The sequence below is a fragment of the Suricata suricatta genome, chromosome 8 (assembly GCF_006229205.1).
Source record: "Suricata suricatta isolate VVHF042 chromosome 8, meerkat_22Aug2017_6uvM2_HiC, whole genome shotgun sequence".
NCBI classification, from domain to species: Eukaryota; Metazoa; Chordata; class Mammalia; order Carnivora; family Herpestidae; genus Suricata; species Suricata suricatta.
The window spans coordinates 1,860,439-1,871,806 of NC_043707.1; the positions used below are offsets into that span (position 1 = coordinate 1,860,439).

At 60.5% G+C, this 11,368-nt stretch overlaps 1 protein-coding gene across 3 annotated transcripts; it reads left to right on the forward strand.

The window, feature by feature from the left end:
- The first annotated feature begins 1,946 nt into the window (after positions 1 to 1,946).
- TBC1D24 (TBC1 domain family member 24) lies at positions 1,947 to 10,034 on the forward strand. Of its 3 annotated transcripts, XM_029948785.1 has the most exons (9): positions 1,947 to 2,079; positions 2,359 to 2,460; positions 3,085 to 4,157; positions 4,777 to 4,794; positions 5,269 to 5,427; positions 6,479 to 6,542; positions 7,310 to 7,405; positions 7,625 to 7,847; positions 8,200 to 10,034. In XM_029948785.1, exons 3-9 carry the CDS (start codon positions 3,193 to 3,195, stop codon positions 8,352 to 8,354), a joined length of 1,680 nt encoding a protein of 559 aa, XP_029804645.1. In that variant the 5' UTR covers positions 1,947 to 2,079; positions 2,359 to 2,460; positions 3,085 to 3,192; the 3' UTR covers positions 8,355 to 10,034. The 3 variants fall into 3 exon arrangements, with proteins under 3 accessions (XP_029804645.1, XP_029804644.1, XP_029804646.1); XM_029948784.1 differs by lacking the exon at positions 2,359 to 2,460; XM_029948786.1 differs by lacking the exons at positions 2,359 to 2,460; positions 4,777 to 4,794.
- The last annotated feature ends 1,334 nt before the right edge of the window (positions 10,035 to 11,368 follow it).

Sequence of the window (11,368 nt, forward strand, 5' to 3'; positions counted from 1 at the left end):
ACGAGGGCTCGGGGGTTTACAGTTTAATACTCAACCCGGATGTGAGGCCAGCTGAGCGGGGCTCGCCGCAGTCCTGCCGGCCTCTTGTTCTCTTTATAAACAGGGCTATTGCCCCCAGAGGGAGCTGCTGCTTTCTACACAGACTCGGAGGGTCTGGGGTCCCCTGCCAAGGCTAGTGGGCTCAGAGCCTAGGGTGGGGGGACCGAAACTCTGCAGGTGGGGCGCCTGGCTGGCTCAGTGGGAAGAGTGCGCAACTCTCGATCCAGGGTTATGAGCTCGAGCCCCACGCCGGGTGGGGAGAGCACTGTGAGTGAAGAAGCACCAGCACGCATGCGGAGGTGCAGGCAGTTTGCACGCGGGGCCGTGGCACGCGGCCCGGCTGTGGCCCGGGGGCTCCCAGAGGCCCAGCTTCCAGGGCCTGGGGAGGAGCGGGTGCTCCTGGCTGCCTCCCCAGCCAGGACAGGCTCCCATGAAAGCCTCTTTCTCCTGAGGAGGGAGGCTCCAGCCCAGCCCCACGTGGGGTCCTGCTGTGGCCCAGGCCCTTCCGGTGGGACATGTTCCGTGGGTGTTGCCACAAAACCTTAGTTAATCTTCCCTGCGGGGGAGCATCTATAAGAGCAGTGTTGAGGCGCCCGGGGGCCTCAGTCGGTGAAGCATCCGACTTCGGCTCCGGTCATGAGCTCATGGTCCATCAGTTCAAGCCCACATTGGCCTCTGTGCCCACACCTCAGCCTGGAGCTGCTTCGGATTCTGTGTCTCCCTCTATCTGTGCCCCACTCCCACTCTGTTTCTGTCTCTCAAAAATAAATAAAAACATTTAAAAAAATTAAAAAAAAAGAGCGGTGTCAACTGACATGGGACCCAGCAGACCCGGGCACCCCGTGTTCACAGCAGCCAGGGGGCGGCCACAGCGCGTGTGCCCTCAGATGAGCGGGGAGACACGGTGTGCTCTGGCCACACAGTGGAGTATTATTTAGCCATAAAAAGGAATGAAATTCTGGCAAATCAGGGGCAGGACACGTAGGCGGAGTGCGGAAGTTATTTTGGGGGAGTCAAACTACATGTGATTTTGTAAGGAGGATATGTGTCCTTATACATTTGTCCCAACTCCTAGAATGCACACCAGGAGTGAACCCTCCTGCATCTGCAGATTTTAGGTGACGATGACGTGTTAATGCAGGTTCCTCAGCTGGACCAGATGCCCCACTCCCCTGGGGGGTGCTGATAACGGGGGAGGCTTTGGGGGGGCATCAGATAGGTGGGAAATCTCTCAGTACCTTCCTCTCAACTTTTCTGTGAACCTGCAACTGCTCTAAGAAATAGTCTTAAGTTAAAAAAAAATTCCATACATACATGCTATAAACCTAAATGAACCTGGACGCCTGGGTGGCTCAGTCGGTTAGGCATCTGATGTCGTTAAGTTTGTAATCTCATGATTGATGGGTTTGAGCCCCACATCAGGCTCTGTACTGACAGTGAGGCCACAGCCTGCTTCGGATTCTGTATCTCCCTCTCTCTGGCCATCCCCTGCTTGTTCTTTCTCTCTCTCAAAAATAGATAAACATTAAAAATTTGGGGAAAAAATAACCTAGATGAACCTTGAGGGCATTATGCTCAGTGAAATAAGCCAGTCACCGAATGACGAATGTGTGTGATTCCACATATATGAGGTCTTAGAGTCGTTACCTCGGGAGAGACAGAAAGGAGGGTGGGCTGGGGGAGGGGCGTCCATGCGTCAGCTCCGGAGGACGAGAGCTCTGGGCATGGATGGTGACGAGGGCGCAGTGTGACCGTAAACTCGGAGGTGTTCGGCCTGCTGGCTCTGCTGGATGCTTTCCCACGAGGAGAAAAACCACACCGCACAGAGGGGCTTCTCATGGACACGAGTTTTAGGCTACCATTCTTTAATTTCCACTATGTTCTTAGGTATTATTTCCTTTTTATACTTTGACATGAATGTTACAGGTGCAAGAGAAACTGGAATGATCTGGCCGTTTACCGAAACTTGCTGAAGCAAACCCTTGTGACCTCTCTGGACACTTGTACCATCCCAGGTGGAACGTGGACGCAGCGTCCGAGGTACGTGGTGGCCCCTGCAGCGGGGAGTGCCGGGCCCAGTGCGCTTTGGCAAAAGCAGGATGTTAAATCCCATGTCCTGAACGGTGGAGCTGAGTCCACATGCCGAGTCTCGAACAGCACGCCTGGGTCCACCTGGGTCCAGTGGTTGTTGCCCGTAATGGAGAGACAGCACCTGATCCCCGAACGTAATACTTCTCACTCATGTGGATCCAGAAATGTCCTAATTTTGAAGTGGTGACACCTGCTGTTTCTTTCTCCTGCCTCCCGTTTACTCCCCAGCAGGGATTCTTCTCTGGAGAGCCTTCCTGAAACCCAGCGGGCGTTTTCAGAGAGTTAAGGGCTGGCCTGTGGGTTCGGACCCAGGGCGCTGGGGCAGAGCAGGTGTGTGGTGCAGAGGCCCAGAGCCTTGGGGGGCGGACACTGAGCAGTTCTTGTCCAGCGGCCCACCCAGTGCCGGCGGGAGGGGGGCTGGGGTGCCCGCCCAGCCCGGTGGAGAGCTGGCTTCACAAGGGTCTGGCCAGCCGATCCCCTTCTGGGATCTGAGCCTTGGCCTCCCGTTACTCAGAATCTGTGTGATCTACCCCAGTAACTGCAGGAAAAGTTCCACTCCAGACTTCACAGTGACTTTGCAGACTATCCACTTGTCTTTGTTTATTTTTTATGTTAATATTTATTTTGAGAGACAGAAAGAGAGGGAGAGCGAACAGGGGAGCAGAGAGAGGAGGAGACAGAATCCGAAGCAGGCTCCAGGCTCTGAGCTGTCAGCACAGAGCCCAATGCAGGGCTCGAACCCACGAACTGTGAGATCATGACCTGCGCTGAAACCAACAGTCAGTCGCTTACCCGACTGAGCCACCCAGGTGCCCTTCTGCTTACCTTAAGTGGAAGCCCTTCTAAAATTCCACAGAAAGATGAAAATAAAAACATGCTCTTTAAGACGTGAGCCGTCGTGTGTGGTTAAGGCAGAACACGCCCGTATATTAAGCGTGACTTCTAATCCCACAGGGGACGGGATGGCAAGCAGGTCAGCAGAGCCTCCGAGAGGGGGCCGGGGGACTTAGCTGCTCCGCACCCTCCTGGCGGCCTGGGCCCCTCCTCCCGCGCACGCGCACCATGGAGCCCCCGGGGTACAACTGCTTCGTGGACAGAGACAAGATGGACGCCGCCGTGCAGGACCTGGGCCCCAAGGAGCTGAGCTGCGCGGAGCTGCAGGAGCTGAAGCAGCTGGCCCGCCAGGGCTACTGGGCCCGCAGCTACGCCCTGCGGGGCAAGGTGTACCAGCGCCTGATCCGGGACATCCCTTGCCGCACGGTCACGCCGGATGCCAGCGTGTACAGCGACATCGTGGGCAAGATCGTGGGCAAGCCCAGCAGCAGCGGCCTGCCCTTGCCCGAGTTCGTGGACAACACGCAGGTGCCCAGCTACTGCCTGAACGCGCGCGGCCAGGACGCCGTGCGCAAGATCCTGCTCTGCATCGCCAACCAGTTCCCCGACGTGTCATTCTGCCCCGCGCTGCCCGCCGTCGTGGCGCTGCTGCTGCACTACAGCGCAGATGAGGCCCAGTGCTTCGAGAATGCCTGCCGCATCCTGGCTTGCAACGACCCCAGCCGGAGGCTGCTGGACCAGAGCTTCCTGGCGTTCGAGTCCTCCTGCATGACCTTTGGGGACCTGGTGAACAAGTACTGCCAGGCGGCACACAAGCTGATGGTGGCCGTGTCGGAGGACGTCCTGCAGGTCTATGCGGACTGGCAGCGCTGGCTCTTCGGGGAGCTGCCCCTCGGCCACTTGGCCCGCGTCTTCGACGTCTTCCTGGTGGAAGGCTACAAGGTGCTGTACCGCGTGGCGCTGGCGATCCTCAAGTTCTTCCACAAGGCGAGGGCGGGGCAGCCGCTCGGGTCCGACAGCGTGAAGCAGGACATCCGCGCCTTCGTCCGGGACATCGCCAAGACCGTGTCTCCGGAGAAGCTGCTGGAGAAAGCGTTCGCCATCCGCCTCTTCTCCCGGAAGGAGATTCAGCTCCTGCAGATGGCCAACGAGAAAGCGCTGAAGCAGAAAGGCATCACCGTTAAGCAGAAGAGGTAGGCGGGCCCCTTGGGGCCTTGCGTCTGGCCCGCCCTCGGGTAGGCAAGGCCCATGTTGGGCAGGGCGTGGCATCCTGGGGGCCAGGGCCTGAGACAGTCCTGCCAGCCTCTTGGTCTGCCCCCTGGCAGCCCGCCCTGTGTAGACAGGAAACCATGGGAGGGGAAGGGGGGCCTTCTGGGTACGGCCACAGGCTGCGCAGACCTCTGGGGGTGCAGGAGGTGCAGAGGGGACCTCAGGGACGAGGCGACTGGCTCAGACAGAGGCTGGATGCTGACCGTGGAGTCGGAAGGTCTGGCAGTGGGCCCAGCTGACTGCCCCGGATCGTTTCAGAGCAGCCCCTGCGCTGTCCCCTCACCCTGGCTCTGGGCTCCCTTGCTGGCTGTTCATGGCTGCTGGGTATGCCCCCCTGCCTGGGCACCGCACCTGGGAGCCAGGCGGGGAAGGGCCCACGGTGTCCCAGCACTGTCTTGGCGTGAGCAAGCCCTAGGTGTGGAGGCCTTTCTCCTGGGCCGAAGGCAAGTGCGTCCTGGCCATCAGTACTTGCCACTAACCTGTCCTTGTCTGTTTTATTTTTCTTCCTCTTCTCTGTGTCCGTTGCTTCCCCCTGTTTTTCAGTGTTTCACTTTCTAAAAGGTAGGTCTGCAATCCACATCTTCATGCCTGGCTCTCCTCCATCTCCCGCCCTGGCTGCCCCAGGCCTGGCTGCTTTCTCTGGCTCCTGGGGCTGGGTTTGGCAATGCTGCCTTAAACCCTGGCTGCTCTTCAAGCTCTGTCTGTCTGTCTGCTCAGCTGCCTCAGATGTGCTGTCTGTCGGTGCTGGGCTGGCTCTGAGGCACTGTCTTGTCAGAGCTGGCTCACTCCGTGTCCCCATTCATTGGAGAAGATGTGCTTTTGTCCCCACCCCGGCTGAGAGCTCTCCCCTCTGTAGCTGGTGGGAGTGGGGCTCCAGGGCTCAGTGCCATCCCCTCATTCCCGTTTCTTCCGAAGTAGAGAAGCCTCCATGAGGCAGAGCTCACGCAAGGCTCCGCATCTCTCCGGGGCCTGGGGCGCGGTCAGGGCCTGTGCGCCTGTGCCCTGAGCCCCCCCCACCCCCCCAACTCTCCTCAGGCAGTTTGTGCACTTGGCGGTGCATGCGGAGAACTTCCACTCCGAGATCGTCAGCGTGAAGGAGATGAGGGACATCTGGTCGTGGGTCCCCGAGCGCTTCGCCCTCTGCCAGCCCCTCCTGCTCTTCTCCTCGCTCCAGCACGGGTACAGCCTGACCAGGTAGCAGCCGGGACCCGCACGGGCCTGGCGGACAGGGTGGGGGGCGAGCTGTGCAGCCACCCGGAAGTGGGTGGCGTCTGGGCGTGGGCCCTGGGGTCTACCTGCCTCTTTCCAGGGCCCCAAGAATCGGGAGCGCCTTTGTCTGGGCTTCTCATACTTCCAGGCCACCCAGACTTCAGGGGTCACTGCCCTGAATACACAGCACAGATCCAGTCTCCCGTGTGGGCACGATGACCCGGAGGCGGAACCTCCACACAGGGGCTCAGAGGACCCCAGCACAGGAAGGCCTGTGGTGCCTGCTGCCCAGGCCCCACTCAGCTCCCCGGCCGGGCCCAGGGTGTTCCAGCGGAGCCCCCTCCAAGCCTCCTGCCTCCCGAGGCAGCTCTGCCACGTCTGGCCCCAGGCAAGCCTTGGATGTCAGGTGGCCTTGGAAGTTTCTGGCTCGGGTCACGGGTGACCCCGCAGAGGTGACATAGGCTGTCCCGGCCCACATGAGTGTTACGACATAGCTAGAGACACACTCACGTGGTCCCCACCTCTGTGCTGCATAGGAGGCCTGCCCCATATGGCACAGCCAGGCCCGGCCACCAGGGATGCCATGCGGGCTCCGGGCACTTGGTGCCACCACAATGCTGTGTCTGGCCTCCTCTTGCACTTCCCCGTCTCACGCACGCTCAGGCTCCCGGGCACCTCCATGCTTTCCTAGAGCAGGGACCTGCTCCTCGGGATTGCTTCCCTGCAGGTCCTGGCACGTGGCTGTGCTCGCTGATGGCCGTCCACCATGCAGCTTTTCCCCCGCATCGTAGCCGGGCGGTTGGGGCTGGCCAGCTGACTGCCAGGCCTGGGCTCCTTTGGCTGAGGAATGTCCAGACCAGGATGCTGCCAGGTCCTTGGCCGCCATGCCCTGTCCCCAGGAGATGAGGAAACAACCCCCAGGCCTGTCTACCCCACACAGCCTGGGCTTCTCAGATGCTGTGGCTGCCAGATTGCTGTGGCCCGAGGGGTCACAGAGGAGGGATGGAAAGCTGGCATGTGTGCTCTTTGTCCCCAGGTTTTATTTCCAGTGTGAAGGACATGAGCCCACCGTCCTCCTCCTGAAGACCACGCAGAAGGAGGTGAGGGGGGGCCGCCGCCACTAGTGGGTCTTGGCTGGCGGGGCGCTCCCCTGGAGCTCCTACCCAGGCTTCCTGCTCTTACGGGCACACAGTGGAGCCCCCCGCCACAGAGAGGGGAGTCCAGCCTCTCCGTCCGACCCCCAACCACCCAGACCCCCGCAGAGCAGCCTGGCAGCACAGAGCCCGGCTTCCAGGAGCGAGCCCCGCACAAATACCTAGTGAGCAGGGCCCTGCCTCCACCCCCCGACGGGCGGGTCTCCGGGCCCTGTCCTCTGCTCAGTGCTCTGAGACGCCCAGGGAACTCCCCTGCGCCCTCCTAGGGGCCTGTGCACGCGGCGGAGACTCCTTGTTCTGTGGCTCCCAGACCTGTACCCACGGGAGTTGTAGGCTCCTAACCCCATTGCGGGTTCCGTGTCCAGGCTCCCGGGGGGCCTGGGCCTCTGTGCTGTAGCCCTTTGCTGGCTCTCAAGCAGCGCCACCTCTTGGAAGATTCTGTGTAAGGGGCGTCCCTGGGGTTGATGCTCCAAGTCAGTGTGGAATTGGGCTCATTCCCATGCCTGAGGGCCGAGGAGGGAAAGAAAAATATCCCAAACACACCAATGATGGCAGAGGCAGCCAGCCACACACCCGCACCGGCCGACCTCCCCCCACCACTGTCCACCTCCAGCCTTTGCCCTCGGGTGCCCCAACAGCGCCCCCTTAGCAGTGACCACCACAGGCCCCCAGCAGTGGACGCCCGGCCTCACACCGCCAGCCTTTCTCCCCAGGTGTGTGGGGCTTACCTGTCAACAGACTGGAGCGAGAGGAACCAGTTTGGAGGCAAAGTGGGCTTCTTTGGGACCGGAGAGTGCTTTGTGTTCAGGGTGAGTGAGTCTGGCGGGGGCGGGAGGGCTGCCCCGAGACCTCGCCTTCTGCTCCTCAGAGTGGCCCCCCTACAGGGTGCCCCCTATTTCCTTCTTGTTTGTGAGCCAGCGACCACACAGGCGGGCCTCGTCTGCGCAGCGCGCGGGCCCCCGGCCCCCGGCCCCCTGGAGACTGGGGGGGGTGCGTGCCCGTGCCTCACGCTGCCCTTCGGCCCTCAGCTGCAGCCTGAGGTCCAGCGCTACGAGTGGGTGGTCATCAAACACCCGGAGCTGACCAGGCCGGTGTCCTCGGAGGCCACAGCCACTCCGTCCTCGCTCGGCCGCCCCACGTCCTCAGACCCCGCGGACCGCCTCTCGCCCTTCCTGGCCACGCGGCACTTCAACCTGCCCTCGAAGACTGAATCCATGTTCATGGCCGGGGGCACTGACTGCCTCATCGTAGGTGGGTGCCTCCTGCACTCGGGTCTGGGCTCCTGCCTGGCCTCGTCACAAAGCCCGGGCGGCAGGTGCGAGGTCGTGACAGGTGCCTTCCGTGAGGAACGGGCAGAAGAAGAGAGCGGGGCCGGGGCCGGAGCAGGTGCGGGGGCGGGATCCGGGACAGGAGGGCACACACGGCGCGGGCCCCAGCCGGGGGACTGAAGGCCAGCCCTGTGGTGTCAGAGAAGTCTCCCGCAGGGCTGGGGCGGGACGGCTCTGAGACTTGCCCCTGCCGAGCCGGGTGCCCAGGAGAAGGCGGAGAGCCTCCAGGGGGCAGTGCTGCCCAGAGGCCAGCCACTGACGCCAGCGTCCCACAGGTGGAGGGGGTGGCCAGGCGCTCTACATCGACGGGGACCTGAACCGGGGCCGCACTGGCCACTGCGACACTTTCAACAACCAGCCCCTCTGCTCAGAGAACTTCCTCATCGCTGCTGTGGAGGCCTGGGGCTTCCAAGACCCTGACACCCAGTGACGGGCCTGCGCTGGGGACAGAGCTGTCACCGTGCGGTGGGGTGGGGCTGTGGCCCCCTCTTCATGGGACAGGCAGTAAAGGAAGAACCACCCCCCACATGGTGGGCAGCATTGGGGTGTAGCTGGGACTCTGGTGCTGGGCCAGGAAGGGGTTCCCGGGCCTCGGCTGGCTGAGCCCAGCCCTACTCGACCTGCGCAGACTTGCTTGGCCTCCAGCCGGGATGAGGCCTGGTTCTCTGTGGAGGCATCCGTGCCTGAGGCCTGGAAGGGGCTACATCTTGCAGCCCCTGAGTCTTAGTCCCTTGGTGCAGAGATGGGGACTGGGAAAGGCAGAAGGAACCTTCCAGCAAGCGTGGGTCCACGGTGCCCCCTGCTGGGGACTGTCAGCGTGGCTCTGAGCAGAGACCCGAGGCCACCTGCTGGAGGCTCCCCAGGAGAGACAGAGCCCTGGGGGCTGCCCCTGTCCGTATCCCCTTCCCACTGCCCAGGTCCTCTAACCCAGTGCCCTATGCTAGTGCTGGCCTCCTGCGGCCGCCTCTTGGACAGGAGCAGCAGGGTGAAGGAGGGGCGGGCAGGATGTGTGCTGAGCTCGAGGCCCCTCCCCAAGGCGGGAGGGCCGGTGTGACGTGGGGCTGGAGAGCCCCCTGTCTGAAACCAGGCCCCGAAGCTCGAAGCTCGCTGTGGGTTCCCCCCTGGAGACGCCGCCCAGGATGGCCCTAGAGGGCCCTCTGCTGCTGACCCCAAACCCACAGGCTCCATTTCCATGGGCTTGTCCTGAGCAGCCCCGGCCCCTGGGGGCTTCTTCAGCCCTCCTCCTCTCTGCCAGGGGAGCCTCCTCCACTCCCACGAGGTCCCCGAGGTCCCTGTGGTGGCCCCAGGATTCCGTCCAGACTTCTCAGCATGGCATGCTTGTCTTTGTCCGTCCCCACAGGCCCCAGGTTGCCGGGGCCACCCCCTCCCCCAGATCTTCACCACACGCCCCTCTGTGCCTCTCTCAGCCCTGTGCTTGGCCGCTCGGCGTGTGTGTCCGTAAGCTGCGGCCTGTCCCCCTCTCCCCTGCCCCACCTGGCCCTGCACACGCCCTGTGGAATGTAGGTGCCACGTGCACACTTGCCTCTGGGTGGGGAATGGCCTCCCACCCCGTGCCCTCCCTCAGCTGGTCCTGAGGGCCTGGGCACCCGGTGAGGGAGGGAGCAGACCGACGCCCAAGCAGCCGTGCCACCAAGCTATGGCAGCCTGGGCGGCAGGTGCTGGGGTCCTGGCCCTCACATGGCTGCAGCCAGCCCCTCGGTGTCCCCACCCATCATGCGTCTGCCATCTCCATCTTGCTTGGCCCTCCTGTGGGGCACTGACCCTCCCCGGCCCTTACTTCAGTCTCCTCTGAGTGGGGCCTCGTGGTGCAGGAAGAAGAACCAGGAGCCCGGCGTGGCGTTGGGCGAGCCTGTGAATCTGCCTGGAACTCAGTTTCCCCAACTGTAAAATGGGGCCAGTCATCCTGCACGGCTGGGTCTGTTGAGAGGCTCTGAGGGGGACTCGGAGTCTCTAGTGGGAGAAGAGGTGCTGGGAGGCAAGGTCACAGCTCACCCCCACCCCCGCAGCCCTTGCCCCCCTCCCTCTGAGACCCCACAGCCCTCCCTGTGGCTCCAACTTTGGTGTTCATTAAACAGTCTCGTTACATGAACTCCGAGGGTCCAAGTCTGGTCTCTTCAACCAGAGGGGCCTCCAGGGGCTCCCCGAGGCGGGCCCCCAGACGGGTGCCTCGAGATGCCTGCTTCATCAGTGGAGTGTTGCGGGCCTTTGAACATGGCCTTCCGTAAGCCCCTGGGGGTCTATCCAGCATGGCTCCCCCTGCAAACTGGCCCGTGGGGAATTCTTTTGCTGGTGAGTCTGGAGGGTTCTCCGTGGCTGCCCTGAGGGCCCAGGCCGGCCCTCGCCCAGACCCAGCAGAGACCCAGCCGGGGAGGGACACTCCTGCGGTGGCACGAGGTCTCTCCCTGGAGCCGTGAGGCCTTGGTGCATTCACGATGCTCTTTCTTCTGCTTTCATGTGGGCTCCTGTGCTGTCCTGCTGAACTGAAAGGTAGGTGTGATTCTTCCCTTCCCTTTTTATTTTTCTTTATTATCCTTGTTGTAGATGAGGTGTTCCCAAATAGACCATGTTTTGTTAATATTCTGTTATTTTTTCTAGATTAGCTGAATTAGCTTTTGATGTTAAAAATAGCCACATTTTTATGAAATTGCATGATGAAGTATTCATTTTTCTAGAAACATTTAAAAGTTTATTTTGAGGGGTACCTGGCTGGCTCAGTTGGAAGAATGTGTGACTCTTGATCTCGGAGTCGCGAGTTCAGGCCCCACATTGGGTGTAGAGATTACTTAAATAAAGCTTTAAAAAAAACTAGCATAATTTAAATCAGTTCACTGAGTTAGTTTGTTGAAGTGGACTGTATGCCTTTAGGGCTTCCGAGCATCTGTTTTTCAAAAGTAACTTATAAGAATAAGCCATTTGTATTACAAATTTTTTCAGAGTTTTAATTGCTGAGTTGAAATCAGTATTTCATGGGTGTCTGGATGGCTCAGTCGGTTAAGCATCCGGCTTCGGCTCAGGTCATGATCTCACGGTTCGTGGGTTCGGGCCCCGCGTCGGTCTCTGTGCTGACAGCTCAGAGCCTGGAGCCTGCTTCCGGTTCTGTGTCTCCCTCTCTCTCTGCCCCTCCCCTGCTCGCGCTCTCTCTCTCTCTCTCTCTCTCTCTCTCTCTCTCACTCTCTGTCTCTGTCTCTCTGTGTCTCTCTCTCTCTCTCTCTCAAAAATAAATAAAACATTAAAAAAAACCACAGTATTTCAACTTCCCCTACTGTGTAAGCTGGGTGCTTGATTATTTGAGTTTTCATGGCAAATTGTTACAGAAAATTCTGAAGATTTTAGGCTCTCAAATTTCTTATCCATTTCCTGAAGCCATAAGGCCTGTATAGTCTCTTTTTGTATCTTTTATTTACTAGATTTGGGTTTTATCAC

Bases quoted from the DNA above. Each gene is read 5' to 3' on its own strand.
- TBC1D24 (XM_029948785.1), top strand. From the start codon at position 3,193: ATGGAGCCCCCGGGGTACAACTGCTTCGTGGACAGAGACAAGATGGAC. The intron at 5,428-6,478 runs GTAGCAGCCGGG...CTTTGTCCCCAG, and splicing joins CACGGGTACAGCCTGACCAG to GTTTTATTTCCAGTGTGAAG. The intron at 7,406-7,624 runs GTGAGTGAGTCT...TTCGGCCCTCAG, and splicing joins GAGAGTGCTTTGTGTTCAGG to CTGCAGCCTGAGGTCCAGCG.